Here is a 23,198-nt window from a genome sequence, read left to right on the forward strand (position 1 = left end):
ATGTTACAAATAAAAAAGAAAAAATACAAAACAGTTGTTATATACATAAAATCTATTATATTCTTCCTAGTTAACTATAAATATCGATCTCCGAGTTGATAGATATGAAAACTATACGATTAAACACCCGGTAAGTACCTTAAGACCAAGAGAAAGGAGTAGAACCTTCTCAGTAATGTTAAAAACTAGGCAATCTTGCAGGGTTTTAATCTAAACTTTAAAATATTCAAAATCAACACATGATCAATAGCCTAATAAATGATTTCTTTCTTTTTCAGGGGAATTCTGGGAATTCTGTCTTTTCTGTGCATAATGTTTACTCCGGTGTTTTATTCACGTTTTCGCGAGTTTCTTTATATTTTGTCTACCACAAACGATTTCAATTATTATCACAGATCTTATGTACACGTATGTCACCAGCAAGTTGTTAATGTGGCTTTCCTTAAAGTTCATAAAACTGGCGGAACCACTGTGAGTAATATATTTTTACGATATGGAGATTCGCGTGGATTAAATATTGCTTTACCAAAACTTAGCAATCCAAAATGGAAATATCTCGGATTTAATACAGTTTTACAGAAAGAAAGGATTTTCCCTATTCCGCCAAATGAAACATACAATATATTATGTAATCACGCTATTTACAGTGGAAATAGTTTTAGAGAACTACTTGGAGCAGATGTGGTAAACATAGGAATAATTCGAGAACCTGTTTCACAGTTTGTCTCGGCAGCACATTTCTTTGGATTATTAAGAGAATTACAGTTCAAACTTAAAAATAAAAACAAAAGTGAATTAATTTCAAAGTTTTCAAAAAATACCAATTTATGTCCAGCTTCATTAAAGATTTACATGCACAATAGGATGTCATTTGACTTTGGACTTAAAGCGAAAGACTTTGACAATGAGACAGCTATTAACGAATACCTGAGATCACTGGACCAAGATTTTGCTCTTGTTATTGTGACAGAATATTTTGACGAATCCTTGGTTCTCCTAAAAAGAATTCTATGTTTGAATTTAAAAGATGTATTATATATACCATTGAATGTTAACACAAGGAAGAAACGAGAACCAATCAAAGTGTCCGAGGAAGACAAGTTCCACATCCGCAAATATAACCACGCCGACTTCAGACTATATCAGTATTTTAAAGATAAATTAATTAAACAACTTCACCATAGTGGTCATAATATTAATCATGAAGTTCAAAATTTTAAATCTATTCGTAAATCCGTTATAAATTTCTGTAATGAAAGAAAATCTGAGAAATTTTCCAAATCGAAAGTTTTTGAAATAAGAGAAACATTTTGGAACGACAATTTTACAGTCACAACAAAGGAATGTGAGGTTATGATGGAATATGAATTTAGAACAGTAAAAAGATTAACGAAAAAGGCTGAGGAAAAGTTTAAAATAAGTAAAATGTAGCATTGCAGCGGTCCAATACAGAGGAAAAGTATACATAGCATAACAGCTGTCTATAGTACTACAGAGGAAACATATGTATAGAGAATAAGGTAGCATATCAGCGGCGAGGTTCAAACTGCATAATTAAATTAACATTTTGAAATAAACACTACTTAGGGCTTGATTTTTTGTATAGACACTTGCTTATTTGTGAAGACTTTATGTTGCCCTTTAGATTCTTTTGGCTACTTTGTCGTTGGTTTGCTGTCGTATTAACGTATTCTCCACATCTACTTTTATTTTACACTCTGAACAAATTTCCTGTGATTCGATGAACACAAACTTAATTTATCACCAATCATATGATTAATTTCCTTGCTTGAAGACGATAAAAGCATTTTACTCTGGAATTACTTACTAGTATATGAAAATTATAATTTTTTCGTTTTTAAAACCCAATATTGTGTTTTATGTATTTCATACCAAGTACGAATGTGTTAGGACATACAAAAAATTCAGTAATAATGAAACTCATCCTTGGCTTTCAAATATTCGGCTTTGAGGGTTCCTGATGAAGGTAAATCCAGAAAAGCGCTTCGGAAGCATACAATTTATAACGTGTTGTTTTCATTGTTTACAGCACTGGGTCGATACCTCTGCTGGTGGACTATCAGTCCCCGAGGGTGTCATCAGATCAGTAGTCAGTTCTTGTGTACTGACATGATTTATAACAAGCATTTCTAAAATCGTCCGTTTATAATTTGTTTAATTATAAAGAAACTAAGGTTTCAACTCTCTCACGACAGGCAGAGTTGACCTTACATTGATTGGGCTATTTTTTATGTCCTTTTAGGTCATATAGCTCTTCAACTCTTTCGGTTCTTATTATACATCCTTGGCTTTCAAATATTCGACTTTGAGCGTTCCTGGTAATGGTTAATCAAGCAAAGCGCTTCGGACGCATAAAATTTAAAACGTGTTGTTTTCATTTTTATCCCATAATTGGTTCCCATTAATACATTGTTTTGAATAAATAATTCAAAAGATGCCATTTTACAAGCGGAAAAAACTGCGATATTTCAATGAAGCTTTATCAACAGCCTACATATAAAATTATGCAACACGAATCTAAACGAAAACGTCGAGAATAATCTTGAGTGCTCCAGTATGGTAAGCATGTAGTTCCTGGTGCATTCCTGTGGCATTGGTACTGTGGCCGATGACAAAGTAAAAATCAGGTGATGAATTCAAATTCATTTTTACTAACCTAATTACAGGGCCCAAAACAGGCATTTAAATCATTATCAAAGACATACATACAATATAATATACTTACTTTCAATCTCCCTTTCACTCTTTGAAAATGTTATACTCATCGTAAACATAATGGAGATCGTATAAAGAGGGATAACTCTAATATGTCTTTACATTTAAAATGATAACATATTATTACATATTATATAATCGTTAGTAACATGATGTATTCAAATCTAATATGGGCTCGCAGGGAGATGGAAAAAAATAAACATATAGAAATACACATATCTGTTTATATGCTTATCAAAAGCATATATATTGATTATTAAAGTACAAAAGGGGATGTGGTATATGATTGCCAATGAGACAACTATCCACCAAAAGTATATTTGTTGCTTATTAAAAGCATATTTGTTAAAAATAATTGTAAGAGAAAGTATTTACAAATGTTAAAATAAAAAGCCATCTTCATTGGACATTATCCATACTAGTATTTAGAGATTTTTTTGCTGAGGGGTCTTAAATTTGGCAATTTTTTAAAAAGATGTTCAAGGAAATGTTTTCTTATATTACAATACCGGTACTATGAACAAGTGAACAGAAAATGCGTTTCATCTTCAATCAATGCCAGTGTGGAAATTTGACAGATTCTCTCAAATCGAAGCAATATCTCTGATTTTCCTAACATATTAATTTAGCTCGTTTCGAATATCATTGGACTATACTCGCCATAGAAAATGATGGACGAGAATGTGGCTTCGAGAAACAGAACATATCCGTCAACATCTGTCACACACATTTTTCATAACAAACCGAAGACGACGGATTCCGTAAAACTTTCGAAATGAATTCAACCGTGCCATTAAGAACCATACGTACAGTGGCTTCCTTGAAGCCAGTTGCCCAATATCAACGAAATACTCGTAGGAAATGATGGCCCTGGAATATTTTATCAGTAGGGATATATATTTACTTCACTAAATGCATTCCGTCCATCAACTTTTCATTAACCAGTGGTCGACATTCCTTTGATATCTTCTATAGACCATAGGTGTATTAGTCTTCCCACTAGTTCCACCTTTCAGTGGTGATACTAATATCTTTAGAGACAACATCATGATGAATTATGTAGTCCTGAACATTTGCCGACTATAGCGATGGGCTATTTGTAGCAAAGGTTCCAATGTGCTGTTCGCTTTGTGTAAGAAAGTCAATGACTTGTTGGCATCCACTGTCTCTGAATCGACAATTGTCTATTGTTGAAGACTGTATGTTGCCCTCTACATGTCTTTTGGTTATATTTTACGTTTGGTTGCTGTCTTTTTGACTTATACCTCACGTCTCCCTTTATTCACATCTCTGAAAGTGTCTATGAATAATTGGGTGATGGATATCTGTGGTTGTCAATAATATTGGTTTGTTTCCAGCTGATACTGGGAGTCGCTGTCTTCTATTCAGCAAGTTAAGCGCAGGTGGGTTTATATATATATTTTTATAGTTTTACACATGTGTCTTGATTGTTACGGGTTGTTAGTCGGTAATTTTTTGTTTGTGGCCGTAAACCTTCTGTCTGGTCTATCAAGTGATTATGTCCTTCTGTATCTGAAGTATAGTGTTGATAACAACTCTAACTCTGTAAACATGTAGGTTTTAAAATTGGATACACTACAGATACAATTTACAAAGCCATTTATTGGGCGCAACTTTGGTACTTTTTTCCTACTTCGAGTTGTTGGATCAAAAAGTTAAAATAAGAGAACAAGGAGATCTGTGGTGTAATTGCCAATGAGACAAATCGTATGAATCTTATAATGATGTATTTTCCATTTGTAATAATGGTAAACATTTTAATTAATGTTTTAAAAGCTCAATATCATAAATATTTGACTAAGACCTAAAAAGTTATATAGGAATCGAATTTACGTACATCATGAAGAGTAACTCTTTGTTCGATTGTTTTTTTTTTATAGACAAGCAACTTAGACAAATAAAGCATCCCCGTTTTTGGAGATAGAACATTTCACTACAAACAATGTATTGTTTTAGAAACTTAGTTTATCCCTATATTTCCATTGGAGAAAGTCCATGGATTTTTTTAACTTTGTAATATTCACAATTTCTTTACTGTTGTTTTTTTTAAGAATTGCTCATATATTGAGTTCAAACCATGCAAACCATTTAGTCATAGTACTTCTAAGATAAAAAGTAAAATAACAAAAATACCGAACTCAAAGGAAAATTCAAAACGGAAAGTCCCTTATCAAATGGCCAAATCAAAAGCTCAAACACACAAACGAATGGAAAACAACTGTCATATTCCTGACTGGATACAGGCATTTCCTTATGTAGAAAATGATGGATCATGGCAGTAAACCTGGTTTTATAGCTAGCAGCTAAACCTCTCAATAATTTTGGTAACAATTATTTAACAGCAAAAAATACATGAGAAATAGTGAAGATGCAACACTATATTAAAAAAAAAATTTCTCTGAACTAACTAGATGAATAAGCCATTATAATCCAATGGGAGCGTGGAGATAGAACAGTGTAGGTCTGACAAAAACTCTTAGAGTGTTGAAATCTTGTATTATAGTTGTATATGCAGATAGACCATTGCACTTGGATCTCAAATATATATAGTTCTCTCCATTTTTATCAAAAGTGGACATATAACACTATAAGATTCACACGACGAAATGTCTATAGACCAAAGGACGCAAATGTGAACATTTACAGTTCTCCATACGGCCTTCAACCAGGAGCAAACGACATATCGTATAGTTACTCCTACATGTATAAGGTGTCATTAAATGATTCGGTTATTATTTTTTTTTTTTTTGTAGATCTTGTATTGCTCAAGTTATCATTTTTGTTGTTTGCATTTTCTACCAATCTATTAAAGTTTTCTGGATATAAATAGAGGCAAAAACTGGAAAATAAGTCAAAATCTTTATGGGTAATAATTTCCATAAGGACTCCGCCAATGGTTTCGGCCGCATATACTGAACATTTTGTCGATTTTGTATTTCTGATAATGTTTGCTGTTTACATTTCCATAAAGAGTTATTCATGGTTTTGGTCATATTGAAATTTTTGTTGATCTTTTTATGCTTTGGTCAGTTTCTAACTATCTATAATAGTGTTCTAGATCATAGGGAAAAAACAGGAAAATTAGTTAAAAATTGTCATTTAAGGGCTATTATTTCTGTAAGGCAGGTTGGCCTATTTGTAGATCCTATATTGCTGAACATTTCTCCTATTTACAGTTTCTCTCAACCTATTGTAGTTTCTGCAAAAAATGCGAAAATAGGTCAAAATTGTCTTTCAATGGCAATACCTCCTAACAAGGGGAGGGGGGGGGGGGGGTCTAACAAGAATTCACTGATAGTTTTGTCTATGTTGACTTTTTTGTAGATCTTGCATGTCCAGCTGATCATATTGGCTTTTCAAAATTTATCTTTATTTATTAAAGTTTTCAAGATTATATCCTAAACACGAAAATGGGTCACGGGTAAAACTGGTCATGATTTCTTAACAGAAGATATCAACTTTGACTCAAATAGCATAAATCAAGCGACCAACAAAATCCATTCACTTATTGAAAAAGTTTGTAAAATATCGCTTAAAAAAAAAGGAAAAGAGTCAAAACAAACAAAAAATGGTTTGACCATGAACTGACTTCATTAAAAAAATTGTTGATGGAAAAGCTGAATCAATGAACAAATATCCTAAAGACCCTATCAGTCGTGGGTCCTTTTTTAAATCAAATAAAAAGTATGCAAAACTTAGAAAGTATAAAAAAGAGAGTTTAAAAATATAATCTTAAACCGTTTAGAAAGCTTAGAAACAGAAAACCCAAAGGAGTATTGGAAGCTTGTAAACCTTCTTCGTAATGAAAATTGTGATAAACCAGATAGTAATATTGACGGTGGGGGCCTCGGTGGCCGAGTGGTCTAAGTAGTTACTACTGTAATCACTAGCCAGTGGCCCCGCTCGAGCGGGTGCACTCGACTCCAATCTGAATTGACTAGGATTGTCAGTTTTCCTATCGAAGGTCGGTGGTTTTCTCCGGGCACTCCGGCTTCCTCCACCAATAAAAACTGGCCGCCACGAAATAGCCCAAAAGCGGTGCTTAAAAGTGGCGTTAAAACACCAAAAATCAAAATCAAAATATTGACGGTGAAACTTGGTATAAATATTTTGCTACTTTGGCATCTATTCCTACAGATAAACATACCCAACTGAAAAAAAGTAAAAATACTTGAAAACAAAATATCCAGCTTCACACTTCTAGAAAGTAAATTTTCAGAAGCAAACAAATTTATTCAAGTTTTTCATTAATGAACTCCCTACAATTTTTCAAGAAAAATCAGATTCAGTTTGTCTAAATAACAAGAAGATACCATGCCTCCTTTATGCAGATGATTTGGTTGTTTTTTTTCAGATACTAAGGTAGAGCTTCAAAACAAACTTGATATTTTTGATGAATATTGTAATGAATGGTGTCTGGAAGTAAACTCCAATAAAACAAAAATAATTATTTTTAATAATAACGGTAGATTGGTACAAGATAATTTTCATATTGGGAAAGAAGGCATAGAATGTGTAAAGCAATATAAATATTTGGGCCTTATTATTGAGAATACTGGGAATTTTAATGAGGCTAAAAAACAACTATTTCAAAAAAGCTTGAAAGCCTGTTTTAAGTTGTACAGAGACTTGAAATCCTCAAGCCCAAGCATAAACATATCCCTACATTTATTTGATCATTGTATAAAACCTATTATTCTATACGGTTGTGAGAATTGGGGAATTATTAATTTACTCCAAAGAGAAAATCATTAACTCTTTTTGATATATTCAAAGACTGTGAGACCGAAAAACTCCACTTCAAGTTTTGCAAATACATACTTGGGGTCTCTAAATTATGTACTAACATAGGAGTTGTAACAGAACTTGGAAGACATCCTCTTTACATAGATATGTTAAAACAAATTTTCATGTATTGGCACAGACTAGAAAATTCTCCATCAAACTTGCTAACAATGCATACAAGGAATATATTCATTTGCATAGCATAAACAAAGGTCAAAACTCTTGGTTCACAAACCTACTCTTTTATGGTGAAAAATTAAACATTGATCTGACCATTTGTAAAAACCGGAGTAAACATAAATTTAAGAAATCACTTAAAATCTGTCTAAAAACAGCTTCTTAGAGACGTGGAAGGAAATAAGGTCTTCTTATTTACATGATAAAGGCAAATTAAGTACATATTTTAAATTCAAATTCTCCTTTGTTAGAGAGAACTATTTATCCTTTACACATACTGATTGGAAAACTGTCACAAAATTGAGATTGAGTAATCATAAATTAAGAATTGAAACTGGCCGTCATGATCAACTCTTCATGTAAATTGGAATATATTCCCAGATGTGAAAGACTTTGTAATTATTGCAATTTGAATGTGATTGAGGATGAGCTCCATTTTATATTGGAATGTCCTTTATATATGCAGCATCACTGAGAAAGGTTTTTCTATATGGTCTATTTATTAGGTATCCAAATTTGAGAATACTAAATATAGAAAATTTATTCATTTGGATTATGTCAAATGACGATAAAAGCTTTATAAAATCTTTATGCAATTACTTGAACATAAGTTTTGAAACTAGAAAACTCAGTACAAATTGGAAAATAAATTGACCAAACTGAAACACCTAAATACAGGTTTTTGTTCTTAGTGTCATTATATAATATATTATATATTATCGTTCTTGCACCCAGCTGGCTCTCTCGCAAATTGTTTATCTATGTACATGTTATATAAATCATAAAATAATTTTTAATGAATGTCAGTTTTTGTCTAAAATGATGTATACATGTTTGTCTCTTTATTATTTTTCTTGTTTGTAATTGATATGCCCTTAGGGGCCCTTTAATTAGGAAATAAAATGATTTGATTTGATTTGTCAATGGATGGCAAAAGCTCACATGGCCCTTTGGGCCAGGTTGGCTAAAAAGTGAAATGACCGCATCCGGCCACCATACTCATCCAAAGTTGGGGTGCTCCGATAATGACGGAGGAATATAACTGAACCAAACAGAACTGGTACTAAGACCTATTTGTTTTCAGAAACCAGTTTAAATATTAGTAAACAAATACGACCAGGTTTTAGGTATTGACTGTGACTATTATACTAACGCAAGGATTTGTCTCACTATACAAATCCTTGACTAACGTTAGTACCTGTATAATAGTCACAGGTATTGATAACCTGCAAGGCATTGGTTATATTAATTTATCCCATCTATTCATTGAAGAAGAGAAGAATAATATTTTATTCCTTAGTGTAAAGGGCAAGGAAGGGCTTAAACAATGACAATAATATCAATTATTCGAGATTAAAACAAATAGTTACCCACCTTAAAATTAAAAAAAAAATAATATACACCTATTGACTGGTTATGGGGGTAATAGCAAGTTTGTTGTCCCTGAGATACCAACTATTGCTCGAGGCGAAGCCGAGGGCAATAGTTAGTTTCAAAGGGACAACAAACTTGCTATTACACTCATAACCAGTCAGTAAGTGTTTTATTATACCGAACAAAACAACATTCTGAAAAGACTACGCCTCGAGCAATAGTTGGTATCTCAGGGACAACAAACTTGCTATTACCCTCATAACCAGTCAATAGGTGTATACTATTCTTTGACTATTACCTATTCTGTATATTCCACTGTGTCAGATCTGGCAGTATATTATGTCCGGGGTCATATGTAAACATTCAATAAAATAATGTCATTAGAACTTTTTTATATATTCTATAAATGGGCACATGTACATTATAATAGGAATTTAAACAAACAAAATTTGATAACAACATCCAGTGCTGTCTTGAGTTGGCATATTCTTTAATAAAAATCCTTATTTACAACAAAGTTACCCTCCATACACGGAGAAGATTCAAGTAACCAAGAAAAAATACTGGTAATCTTATTTTCAGAATCAACATGACCAGAGAACTGACTGCTACCGAAGAAAACAAAGTAAATTGTCTTAATGATACAATGACATCGGCAATAAACAAGGTGATGGGACAAGATACACAGTCGTATGATGAATTTATAAATGGGTTTCAGCACATTACTAAAGGTTTGTAAGTTACAGATATGGAGTCAGTAATATCAGATACTGACATGATTTATAACAAACCTTTCTTAAATTGTCTGTTTTTTCAAAATTATTAAGAACTTAGTTTCGTCTTCCTCAGGCAAAGTTGACCTTAGTCCTATTATACTCCTATAGTATATGCCATCGCATTATATTTTCATTATTTAACGTTTGCATGCTGATATTTTCTTCAACGTTTTTGGCTCTTATACATCCTTGGCTTTCAAATATTCAGCTTTGAGCGTTCCTGGTGAAGGTAAATCCAGATAAATGCTCCAGACGCATGAAATTTATCAATTGTTGTTTTTAGAGCCTTGGTGGACGAGTGGTCTGTGTAGTCCAACTAAGTTGTATCACTTTATCTAGCTAGTCTGTCAATATTGAGGTTGTGAGTTCGAATCCCGCACATGGCAGGTGTATTTGACTCCAATCTTAATGACTAGGATTGTCAGTTTTTCTACCAAGGTAGATGATTCTCTCTTGGCATTCTTGGTTCCTCCACCAATAAAAACTGACCGCAACGAAGTAGCTTAATAGTGCTGAAAGTGGCTTATTAATGCACATTCATGGCTCTACAATCTGTTGATACCTGTATTTGGCATTGCACAAGGTCATGTTTTTCTCTGACTGTTTATAACATCTTTACACTAAATCCATTGGATGTTGGATGTGTACTGATTGATAATTTAGTCTAAGATACTTGATTTTTTTTATTAGTTGTTATTGGCTTTGAACTAGCTGTCAGTAACTGCGAGTACTCTCAGATCTGTGCTAAGTGTCTTTTTGTTGTTGGAATGTACAAGTACCAGTCCACGTTTACTTGGTGTTTTTGTTGGAAGTATTTCTATTTGTATCCATCTGCTGCGTTAAGCCTTTTTCAACTGATTTATATAGTTTGTTCTTATGTTGTACTATTACACCACTGTCCCAGGTTAGGGGAAGGGTTGGCGCCTTCAAACTAGTTTAAACCCGCCACATTCTGTATGTGCCTGTCCCAAGTCAGGAACCTGTAATTCAGTGGTTGTCGTTTGTTGCTGTGTTACATTTTTGTTTTTTGTTCATTATTTTGTACATAAATTAGGCCGTTATTTTTCTCGTTTGAATTGTTTTACATTTGTCATTTCGGGGCATTTTATAGCTGACTATGTGGTATGGGCTTAGCTCATTGTTGAAGGCCGGAAGGTGACCTATAGTTTTTGGAAAATGACGCAGTCAATTTTCTTTTACCATTTACCAGACTTCCAACCCGCTTTCCGAACTCGGTTCCGTATTTTACATACTTAATGTACTATACAGAATTTCATTCTTTAATTTCTTAACCTGTCATACCTGCCAACTTTCACGATTCAGGCGTGAAATACTCGATTTTGACCCCATGTCACGATTGCACGATTGTGATCGTGTAAAAACCCCTGAAACACGATTTTGTTAAATTCTACACAAAAATAATGATTGTTCCTGATTTTGAACTTTCCTCATACTTTTCCCAAGGGAGACAAACTGGGATCAGCCAATCAAAATCGTTGTTTCTCCTGATCTTTGGGCATTGTAAACTGCAAATGTGCTAAATTTTGAACTTGTTAGGAACTCAGAATTGTATAAATCGTGATCATGGTAGACCAATTTTCAATTACAAGAAGGTTCTTACACAGCTTAAGAAGTAAATCATGACTGATTGACAAAGTTCAAAGATACAGTTCAACCATAAACATAATAAACAGTAGCTAATGGACAAATTTTACACTTATGGTAACAGATCATACATGTTGTCATTCTTGAAATTAAATTTCCAAATCAATTAAAGTATACAATGTTCTATCTTTTAATTTTCACAAGGAATCATATATATTTCTTTCTTTTTGCATATTTTTATATTTGAAAAGTCAACAATCACTTTAATGATGATAATGAAATCAAATTATTATCTAAGCATTTAAAATTTTAAAGTTTAATAATAAAAAAGTCACTTCCTTGCCTAAGAAATAGGTCTAGCTAGGTCCTTATAAAAAATAAGGCTATAATGATGTAAAATTTACATATTTACATTAGAGAGCAACTATCTAACTTCCATGTGGGGGGGAGTTATGGTTTTTTTTATAAAAAAATATTCTGATCCCCAATTTGATGGAAAAAAATATTCTGGTCAAGCAGATGACAAAAAATCCCTCCATACTTTATAGTGTCAAATTTTGAAAAAGAATAATCTAGTTGATTGTGTCGAAAAACTAAATAAATAATTTTATGAGTGACTAAGAAAAAAACCCATACCCCCCCCTTTTGAAGTTAAATGGTTGCTCCCTTACAGCTGCATTTTTTGCATTTGATATATATCATATATGTACATGTACATAGTCATAGAGTACAATTGATTAAATGCACATGGGTTTAATTACCACCCTAGGCATTAATATTAATAGGTGGCAGCATATATAGGGCAGATGGGCCTATATATGTGGTGTCCCCACATATACTCTGCTGTTCCTAAGTTTCACAATTCTGCTCGCTCTGGCTAAGTCCTCAACATCTTTCTTTTCTAAGTATAGATCAGCAGCTCCTCTAAGGATTAGTATTGGAGCGCTTTATATATAGTCCAGTGCCTCAGTCCTGTCTTTTTTGTCTCTCTTATTTTCTTATTTATATTATTATCATTATATTTCTTATATTTTCTTGTAAGCCACCCAGCCACAACTCCTCTTTTTCCTGTGGTACCTGAAAACTATGAACAGGTTTGGTACATTGTTGAGGTCTGAAAGTGACTTATAACTGCCAACAGCCACATTATTTGGACTCTGGTAGATAGTACATCAGACTGTTATCTCATTGGCAATCACACCCCATTTCCTTATTTTATTACTGGTTAATTATTTGAAATAAATGGCTACGGTACTAAACATTAAATCATTTGAAAAAAATAATTTTGCAATAATTTATGTTGTCATTTTAAGATTTCAGTGTAAGCTTGCTTAATACAGGCTAAATCTACAGAAATTGATCATGTTTAGGTCACAGAAATAACAATGTGATTATGTCACTAGATCACCCATAACTTATCTCTTGAATAAGGACTATGTGTGGTATAAGAGCTTGCTTACTACAGGCTCTTCATAATCATTTTGTTAAATAATTCTACAAATAAGGGTAACAAATTCACATATTACTTTAAATATTGTAGATTGTTCAGGTAGTCTTGAGCTATTTCTTTGTACAGCAGAACAACTAGTAGTTATCTTCACTTCACACACATATATATATATATCTTGACAAACAAATAAAAACGCTATAGATTGTGGAAACAATTCATATCTATTCTATCAGTCACCCTACCTACCATAAATTGAAACGTCGCCTAAGATTCAGTAGGTTAATTAAGTAAAAATCAAGACTTTCATCAAAAATATCCCAATATGAGAGACAATAACGTCATTTTTCCTTAGAGCTTTCAGCTCTTTGATTAATTTCTGTGTCATTTGGTCTATTGTGGAGAGTTGTCTCATTGGCAATCATACCACATCTTCTTTTTATGTTAAACACTAATCAATCAAGTGTTGTTTTCATTTATACAGCTGTATAATGCCAATAAAAAAAGTTAAACTTTACATAGTTGAGTCTGTTGACATATTTGTCGAAATACTTATATGCGTACAACTATTCGTTTGTGTATAACATGTATAAGTTACTCGTAAAAGAACACTCTTGTAAGCTACAACTTGAATGAACAGATTTTATTGGACCTTAGGACTACTGTATATATAACAAATAAGTGGAAGGTAAGTGATCATCATTCTGATTTTTACTTTGAACGATGAAATTTAAGAATAATGGCACATTTGGACTGGTAGATTGTCTTTCTCTATTTGGTTCAATACAAAGGTCTGAGATGTATGAAAAGTATCTAAACTCACAAGAATGTAACTACCAAATGTGTTAATGGTTAATACATGTATATGGTTTTAGGTTAAATATTTCTGGCTGGATATCTCAGTAGAGTCCAATTGAACTTGTGTGCATTGGTGTGGTTTTATGAGGCAGCACAAATATGGAATTCCCTTCCCAATGAGGCCAGAACTATGACCTCTTTTGACCAATTTAGGAATTATATAAATTCCTGGTTTGGGGGTCAAAAATGCAATTTCAGTTTGTGCCGTTTCCATCCAGTGCTGCCTCATAGCTGACATTTCTTTTTTTATTTTCTGGCCTTTTGCTCTGCTTTTGCTCTGCTTTTTTATGCATTATTATATATAGCTGCTATTAAATGCCAGTGCTTAATTTATTTATTTATTTATGCTTTTTAGTTTGTTAGTATTTTATGATATTTCAGTGATTGCTGGTTCCCCCATTCAATGCACACAGAGGTGTTTGCCACATGAGCATTGACCCTGGAGGTTCGGAAATCAAAATTAATCTGCTTTCATTATATTTGCATGCTTTTTAATTTTTATTTATTAGTATTTGCTTGAAGCTGCATGATTTTTATATGATAGTCGGTTAAAGATCTCACCAGAGCTCATGTTTTCTCTGTTGTTATGTACATATATATGCCGACTTAAAAAAAAATAATAAAAAAAAAGGTTAAAATAGTTCTGGCTATATATCTCAGTAGAGTTCAATTAAACTTGTCTACAGTGGTACAATAACCATTGGATGATTTCTTGTTTCTCAGAAACGGTTAATCAGCCAAAGAAACTGCCTAGCACCACAAAACCCCTCAGAACAGATGTTGTGATGAAACAGCAATCACAAACCAAAGCAGAGAGATTACAGCCAAACAAGGATTCACAACTAATGTTTGATGATGAACTAGAAGAAGAGGTTAAGTATTTTAGATGATTGAAAGAAGCATAAAATATACACATTAACATTAATACACAAAATATACACATTAACATTAATACACAAAATATACACATTAACATTAATACACAAAATATACACATTAACATTAATACACAAAATATACACATTAACATTAATACACAAAATATACACATTAACATTAATACTAACAGTGAAACAAAATATACATATTAAAATAATTCTCACAGTGAAATCAGAACTTTTTACAAATGTAAGATGTAAGATTAGACCTAGAAAACCATTTAATAGAATATTTTAAATTGTCTGGATATCATCAAGTACACAATTATTGTCATATGTTATTTATACAATATCAGCTTTGATTCATATATGTAATTCAAAATGTTGTAATATTATATACATGTGTATCTGAAAATTTTCTATATTAAATTTGATAAGTCATTTCAAATTTTCTCCCCCAAAAGATAATAGAAAATAACTTTACTGGCAGTTTACATGTATTCCATCACATGCATAGCTTTACGATGAGCATTTACCACACATCTCTTAATTTATATGAATTAGCTTACAAAATTCTATGTTTAATGCTGCGATCCATATTGGAAACTGTTTTTGTCAATAAGATTTTATTACCATCTTTTTAGATTTTGGACAGTGGAACCATAGCAACAGAAATGACCTTTGCAGATTGTTCATCTAGAGTCAAGGTTAGATACATTATTTGTTTAATTCATACATAGTTCTACAGTTTTGTGATATTGTTTTAGTTCGTAGATGGAGAATATCTTAACAGAATCCAAAATGCTAGTGTATCAAGATCTACCTTCTGTCGATTTCAACCCAAAATATCACATGGCTTCTTACATTACTCATTTATGTATGGCATTTTCACTTATTATTTGAAAATTATAATAGATATGGCAGAAAATGTTGACAAAAAATGACCAGCTATACAATGTCTACAAAAATAGAAATCAAGGATTTCGTTTAGCCGCTTTTGTCTTAAAATGAAGACTTTTGATAATAAAAATAGCATTTAATATCCATTGAATTGCTTAGTAATTTTTGTGAAAACAAACAAAAAGTCCTGCCAAAAAAAAAGTTAATTAATACCAGTCTGCAGTAAACTTTTGGCTTTGCAGGTACTTTGTATATAACATATACATCATGTACATTTATAGATCATTATGATTTGAGTTGTTCCCCTTTGTATGAGTACAATGTATCAGACATGAACCAGTGCTACTAAACAAAGCTATAATGCTGGTATAATTGAAAAAAAAATACACACATTGCATAATATTTCTCTGGAACTGGTTAAAAAACCACCTGTTCATACATGGAATTGATTCCCAATAAGGATAGGTTTTTTTAATGACAAAGTTACATATTAAATTGGAGGATTTCAGCAATACAAAATAGGAATAAAAAGAGGTATGGGGTCAGTGAGATCTTAACTTCAACCCAACAATACAATTAAACCAGAAACTAGAGGTTGATGTTCAATCATTAAGAGAGAGGCGAAAGATATCAAAGGGACATTCAAACTCATAACAATTGACAAAATTCTTTACCATGCATCAAACCTTATTGGTCAAGAATCTACACAAGCTGAGAATACATTTAATGGAGACCACCAAAATCTTACAATAGATATAAGAAGATGTGGTATGAGTGCCAATGAGACAACTCTCCATCCAAGTCAAAATTTATAAAGGTAAACCGTTATAGGTCAAAGTACGGTCTTCAACACGGAGCCTTGGCTCACACCGAACAGCAAGCTATAAAGGGCCCCAAAAATTACTAGTGTAAAACCATTCAAACGGGAAAACCAATGGTCTAATCTATATAAAAAACAAGAAACGAGAAACACTTATGAACCACATCAACAAACGACAACTACTGAACATCAGATTCCTGACTTAGGACATGTGCAAACAAATGCAGCCATATTAAAGTCTCTAAAGGACAAAAACACTTAAGATATAAACAAAGACAAACACAATCAAAGGTTCTTGGATATGGACAGGAGTATTATTATATGGTGGGCTTCAAGTAGTTCTTTGAATATAGTATTATAGTACCAGCAATTAGGTATTAAAACTTTTAACTGTTAATTTCACAGCCAAAAAAACATCTATCTACCATTTATACCATAGTTCTTTAATTAAGTGAATAAATCATGGATATCTTTTATTGCTTTGGAATAGCCAAGTCTTTTTCTAACAGTCACAACAGAAATAATGTGTGAGAATATTTTACAGTTGAAATTGAGAGATTATCTCCCCTTTGTCCATTTCATAACGATAAAAAATTGGAAAGAAAAACTTAGTAGCATTTCTAAGTGTGTACATGTATTTTGTATTTTTAGTTGGACAACTTTGTAGAAGATGATATGTCAGATGAAGAAACTCCAGGATATATAGCAAGCTTTGGACAAGGTAATAATATTGTGTAGTACAATTCATTAATTGATGGTTATTGTTTCCTTAAGAAATCGAAGTTATACCCAATTCATAAGACATCAATACAAGTCCAGTAAAGTTTATTTATACAGGATGTGAGATCTGACTTCTACAAATCTATACAAAATAATCAGGCAAAATGAAGTCTTGGAAATGAAATAAAAAAAGAAAGAAATCAGTAGCAAAAATCTAGTGCATATTATATTTTGCAGCTTGTATTGTTTGGAGTTGTTAGGCACAGGTTATGTATGCTGTATTTTTTAATTTGAACTGTAAAAGATACAGTTATTAATATAAACATGACCTCAGCAACAGTGCATTAAAAAAAAAATGGTAAAGTGCAGCATGGCTTTATTATAATAAGAAGATGTGGTATGATTGCTTATGAGACAACTTTACCAGAGATAAAATGACATAAAAGTTTACAACTATAGGTCACCATACAACCTTCAAGAATGAGCAAAACCCATACCGTATAGTAAGCTATAAAAGGCACTGAAATGACAAATGTAAAACAATTCAAACGAGAAAACTAATGGCCTGATTTATGTACAAAACAATAAACGAAAAACAAATATGATATACAGCAACAAACGACAACCACTGAATTACAATCTCCTGACTTGGACAGAATGTGGCAGGGTTAAACATGTTTGCTGGCTCAAAACTAAGAGTAAACCCTACCCCTAACCTGGGACAGTGGTGTTACAGTACAACATAAGATCAAACTATAAAAATCAGTTGAAAAGGGCGTAACTCTTTAGATCAATACAAATCACCAAAAAAAAATACTGAAAAAACCCACAAAAAACACAAAGTACAGATCTGAGAGTACTCACAGTAACTGAAAGCTAGTTCGAAGCCATAACAACTAATCAAAATATCAGGTGTCTTAAACTTAAATATCAATCAGTATACATCCAACATCCAATGGACTTACAGTAAAGACGTCAGAGATAAAATATGACCTTGTGCAATGCCAAAATATAGGTATGGACAGATTGTAGGACAGTGAATGTACATATGCCATATGTAAGCTCCCCAGATCGTGATATGTGTATAACAATAATATTTAGTTGGGTTTTAATTTATTGATAACAAAATCAATATTTATACTGTTAAAAACAATATTCAACGATCTAATTACAGTGTTAAATTGGTAACCTTTTAGAATAAGTTTATTTAACAGAATGATAAGTTTACCGGTATTGTATCTAATTTTATGGGCCCAGTACTTGTAATAAGTTTTCTAAGGGTAAAGCCAAACTTCCAAACCAAATCTTTGTATGAAAGAATTTAGTAAAGGTTTGAAGTAATTTGTGGTAACTAAATGCTTGACTTAATAATTTACCAGTAAAACATAGATTACATTCATTGAATTCCAAAACATCACTACAGACAGGGGCATAACAAACCAGTTGTGATATATAAACACTGTAAGATGGTGCCATAGGAACATTACTATATGAAAAAGGAAAATTAACAATAGGGAACGAAAAATAGTCCCTTTTGTTGTAATTTTTTTTGCAGAATTTCACTTTATAGTTCGTTAGAAAATTAAATTTAGTTTTGGCATTGTGCACTCTAGCAAATACTAAAATTGTAAGAATAGTTCTTGATAAAACATTCTGTTTGTTTCTTAGAGTCAAATGAAGAGAAAGAAAACTTGACACCAGACATTCCTGATGTTGCTGCTGGCAATCGACAGGGAAAATACAACTCAGACTGTAAGACAAATATGGTTACAAAAACAGTTCATTCCATTCATACATCCGAGAATATGAAAAATGATGATAGGTCTGAGGAGCCTGATTTAATGTCTGAAATAGTGAAGGAAGATGAACATCTGCTATCAGACAGCACAGAGAATGAAAATACTGATGAAAGCGCAGACATAGTAGAAGTAGGAGATAAGACTAATCAGATGTCATTGTACCCAGGAGAGGCAGAGCTAGAGTCGGAGGTCGCGGGAAGGAACATAATTTCACATACAAATCTAGATTTTTTGGTTGTGACAAGTCGATCACATGATCAGAGAGAACAGGTTGGTAAATGTTCTGACACATGACATATGCAAACATATGATAAAGATTTGTTGTCTAATCTAACAGGTCCCTGTAATAATATTTCAGATATGCCTGAAGCCAAAGAAATTTAATGCCAAATTTCTATGAAACTTTGTGAGAGCCTTAAATTTGCCGAACAGAACTACAGAAATCATTTTTTTTTTGGGGGGTGGCTATCCACAAGTGAGTTGTTTTTCAGTTTTGCATATCAACACCTTATGCACAATAACATAACTGTTACATATCTAAAATCTTTAAGACAGATTATCAAAAAGGGAATTACTTTTATGTTTGGTAGTAGAAGTGGGGAGTAAAGGCATGCTATCTACAATTATATAATATAATATGACTGGTATTGCCAATTTTGATTGGATATATAACTCTTCAAATATAGTTCTGTTATTCCTTAATTTTCAGATCATGGTTTAAAGTGGAATTCCTTATTCCTTAATTTTCAGACTATGGTTTAATGTGTAATTCCTTTTTCCTTAATTTTCAGACTATGGTTTAAAGTGGAATTCGTTATTCCTTAATTTTCAGACTATGGTTTAAAGTGTTATTCGTTATTCCTTAATTTTCAGACTATGGTTTAAAGTGGAATTTGTTATTTCTTAATTTTCAGACTATGGTTTAAAGTGGAATTCGTTATTTCTTAATTTTCAAACTATGGCTTAATTTGGATTCATTATTCCTTGGTTTTCAGAATATGGTTTAAAATGGAATTCGCTATTCCTTAATTTTCAGACTATTGTTTGAAGTGAAATTCGTTATTCCTTAATTTTCAGACTACCATTTAAAGTGGAATCCGTTATTTCTTAATTTTCAGACAATGGTTTAAAGTGGAATTCATTATTTCTTAAGTTTCAAACTATGGCTTAGTTTGGATTCGTTATTCCTTGGTTTTCAGACTATGGTTTAAAGTGGAATTCGTTATTCCTTAATTTCAAGACTACGGTTTAAAGTGTAATTCATTATTCCTTAATTTTCAGACTATGGTTTAAAGTGGACTTTGTTATTTCTAAATTTTCAAACTATGACTTAATTTGGATTTGTTATTCCTTAATTTTCAGACTAAGGTTTAAAGTGTAATTAGTTATTCCTTAATTTTCAGACTATGGTTTAAAGTGGAATTCTTTATTTCTTAATTTTCAGACAATGGTTTAAAGTGGAATTCGTTTTTTCTTAATTTTCAAACTATGGTTTAAAGTGGAATTCGTTATTCCTTAATTTTCAGACTATGGTTTAAAGTGGAATTAGTTATTTCTAAATTTTCAAACTATGGCTTAATTTGGATTCGTTATTTCTTAATTTTCAGACTAAGGTTTAAGGTGGAATTCATTATTTCTAAATTTTCAAACTATGGCTTAATTTGGATTTGTTATTCCTTAATTTTCAGACTAAGGTTTAAAGTGTTATTAGTTATTTTCTTAATTTTCAGACTATGGTTTAAAGTGGAATTCATTATTTCTTAATTTTCAGACAATGGTTTAAAGTGGAATTCATTTTTTCTTAATTTCCAAACTATGGCTTAATTTGGATTCGTTATTCCTTGATTTTCAGACTGGTTTAAAGTGGAATTCGTTATTCCTTAATTTTCAGACTATGGTTTAAAGTGGAATTCGTTATTCCTTAATTTTCAGACTATGGTTTAAAGTGGAATTGGTTATTTCTAATTTTTCAGACTATGATTTAAAGTGGAATTTGTTATTTCTTAATTTTCAGACTATGATTTAAAGTTGAATTCATTATTCCTTAATTTTCAGACAATGGATTAAAGTGGAATTTGTTATTTCTAAATTTTTAGACAATGGTTTAAAGTGGAATTCATTATTTCTTAATTTTCAAACTATGGCTTAACTTGGATTCGTTATTCCTTGGTCTTCAGACTATGGTTTAAAGTGGAATTGGTTATTCCTTAATTTTCAGACTATGGTTTAAAGTGGAATTCGTTATTCCTTAATTTTCAGACTACGGTTTAAAGTATAACTCGTTATTCCTTAATTTTCAGACTATGGTTTAAAGTGGAATTCGTTATTTCTTAATTTTCAGACAATGGTTTAAAGTGGAATTTGTTTTTTCTTAATTTTCAAACTATGGCTTAATTTGGATTCGTTATTCCTTGGTTTTCAGACTATGCTTTAAAGTGGAATTCGTTATTCCTTAATTTTCAGACTATGGTTTAAAGTGGAATTCGTTATTCCTTAATTTTCAGACTGCAGTTTAAAGTGTTATTCGTTATTCTTTAATTTTCAGACTATGGTTTAAAGTGAAATTCTTTATTTCTTAATTTTTAGACTATGGTTTAAAGTGGAATTCGTGTTTCCTTAATTTTAAGACTATGGTTGAAAGTGGAATTCCTTATTACTTAATTTTCAGACTATGATTTAAAGTGGAATTTGTTATTTCTAAATTTTCAGACTATGATTTAAAGTTGAATTCGTTATTCCTTAATTTTAAGACTATTTTTTAAAGTGGAATTCCTTATTCCTTAATTGTCAGACTATGGTTTAAAGTGGAATTCCTTATTCCTTGATTGTCAGACTATGGTTTAAAGTGAAATTCAACATATTGTGGATTCTTTTATTTTTGTGGATAACAATTTTCATGGAATGATGTGACTTTTAATTTGTGGATATTAGATTATTCATTTTGCCAAAGTTGGCATACAAGCCCATTAGAAACTTATGCTTCATTGAACATTTAGATTCATGTTTACCCACGAAATCCATGAAAATTGTATCCAACAAATAAAAATGAATCCAGAGTATAACTTTTGATAAATAAAACCATTTCAAATCAACGAATGCACTTTTTACATTTAGAACTCAGAAAGAATAATTCAATGATTTTGTATTTCATAATGATGACATGCAGTTGAACTATGAATAGTTTTTGTTTTTATTTTTAGATATGTACAGATACAACAGATGAAGTAGAACCATTTTCATTGGATAATGATTTTGACTATGACAATGTTATATTAACTCCAAAGTTCACAATGGAGGAAATTGATCATTTAAAATTATTTCTACCAAGAACTGATGTCAAGGCATGATACTTCAGATGAAATACTTAAAATCAACATTCCGTCCTTTTTAATAAAATGTGAAAAATGATACTACAAATAGTCTTCAAAGTTTTTCATATTTCTTATCTTGACCTCTGTACAGATAAAAAAACACCATGAAAATTGTTGGATTAATTCCCATTTATGAAGCAGGAAATGCTTTCTATCACCATCTGTTTTTGTGGGCATTGTGCTTTTGGTTGTCTGTTGGCCAAGTGAGCTATTGCTATGATGCTATCACATAGCATCTGTCATCGTTGCCCATTGTCAACATCAACTTTTAAAAATAAAACCTCTATTCTGAAACCACTGGACCAATTTTAACTTAATTTAAACTGATTGATCCTTAGGGTATCTACATACAGTAAGTGTTTTTTTATGCCCCCGCCATCAACAGAGGGGGCATTAAGTGTTACTCTTGGCTGTCTGTACCTCTGTATGTCCCAAAACGTTTCCGTTCTCTTACTTTAGTTTGCCTCAACCAAATGTTATGAAACTTATGCTTATTGCTTATTACCACAAAACACAAATCGAGTTCAAATTTTGGAGGCGTCACTTTTACCATTCTAGAGTTATGCTCCTTTACAAATGAAAAGAATGCTGAATTTTTTGTTTCCATTCTCTAACTTAAGTTTGCCTCAATCCAATGTTATGAAACTTGTACACACTGATTATTACCACAACAGTCAGATCAGTTTTGAATTTAAATGGCGTCACTTTTACTGTTCTTGAGTTATGTCCCTTTACAACCCTATATGCAAGGGATCAGATGACTCTTTGTTGGAGTTATTGCCTTTAACTGCAGATTTTTTACTAATTTTCGTGTTTTCTCTATTCTCTAGAAAACTATGACAAGTAGGTAGAAACTGTAATAGCAAAACTGAGCAATGCAGGATCTACAATAAGGTTGTTGTTTTATTGAAATTTGCTATTAAACATTTTT

General features: G+C 31.9%; 2 protein-coding genes across 2 annotated transcripts; both read left to right on the plus strand.

The window, feature by feature from the left end:
• The first annotated feature begins 291 nt into the window (after positions 1-291).
• Positions 292-1,580, plus strand: LOC127705972 (galactosylceramide sulfotransferase-like). Its single transcript, XM_052210353.1, has one exon. It carries the CDS (start codon positions 313-315, stop codon positions 1,429-1,431), a length of 1,119 nt encoding a protein of 372 aa, XP_052066313.1. The 5' UTR covers positions 292-312; the 3' UTR covers positions 1,432-1,580.
• A 7,210-nt stretch (positions 1,581-8,790) lies between these two features.
• LOC127705973 (intraflagellar transport-associated protein-like) lies at positions 8,791-22,315 on the plus strand. The gene is made up of 7 exons (XM_052210354.1): positions 8,791-8,846; positions 9,676-9,824; positions 14,503-14,651; positions 15,302-15,364; positions 17,029-17,098; positions 18,766-19,166; positions 22,097-22,315. The coding sequence occupies exons 2-7, from the start codon at positions 9,683-9,685 to the stop codon at positions 22,241-22,243; spliced, it is 972 nt and encodes a 323-aa protein (XP_052066314.1). The 5' UTR covers positions 8,791-8,846; positions 9,676-9,682; the 3' UTR covers positions 22,244-22,315.
• The last annotated feature ends 883 nt before the right edge of the window (positions 22,316-23,198 follow it).

The sequence above is a fragment of the Mytilus californianus genome, unplaced genomic scaffold (assembly GCF_021869535.1).
Source record: "Mytilus californianus isolate M0D057914Y unplaced genomic scaffold, xbMytCali1.0.p SCAF_6, whole genome shotgun sequence".
Classification (NCBI taxonomy): Eukaryota; Metazoa; Mollusca; class Bivalvia; order Mytilida; family Mytilidae; genus Mytilus; species Mytilus californianus.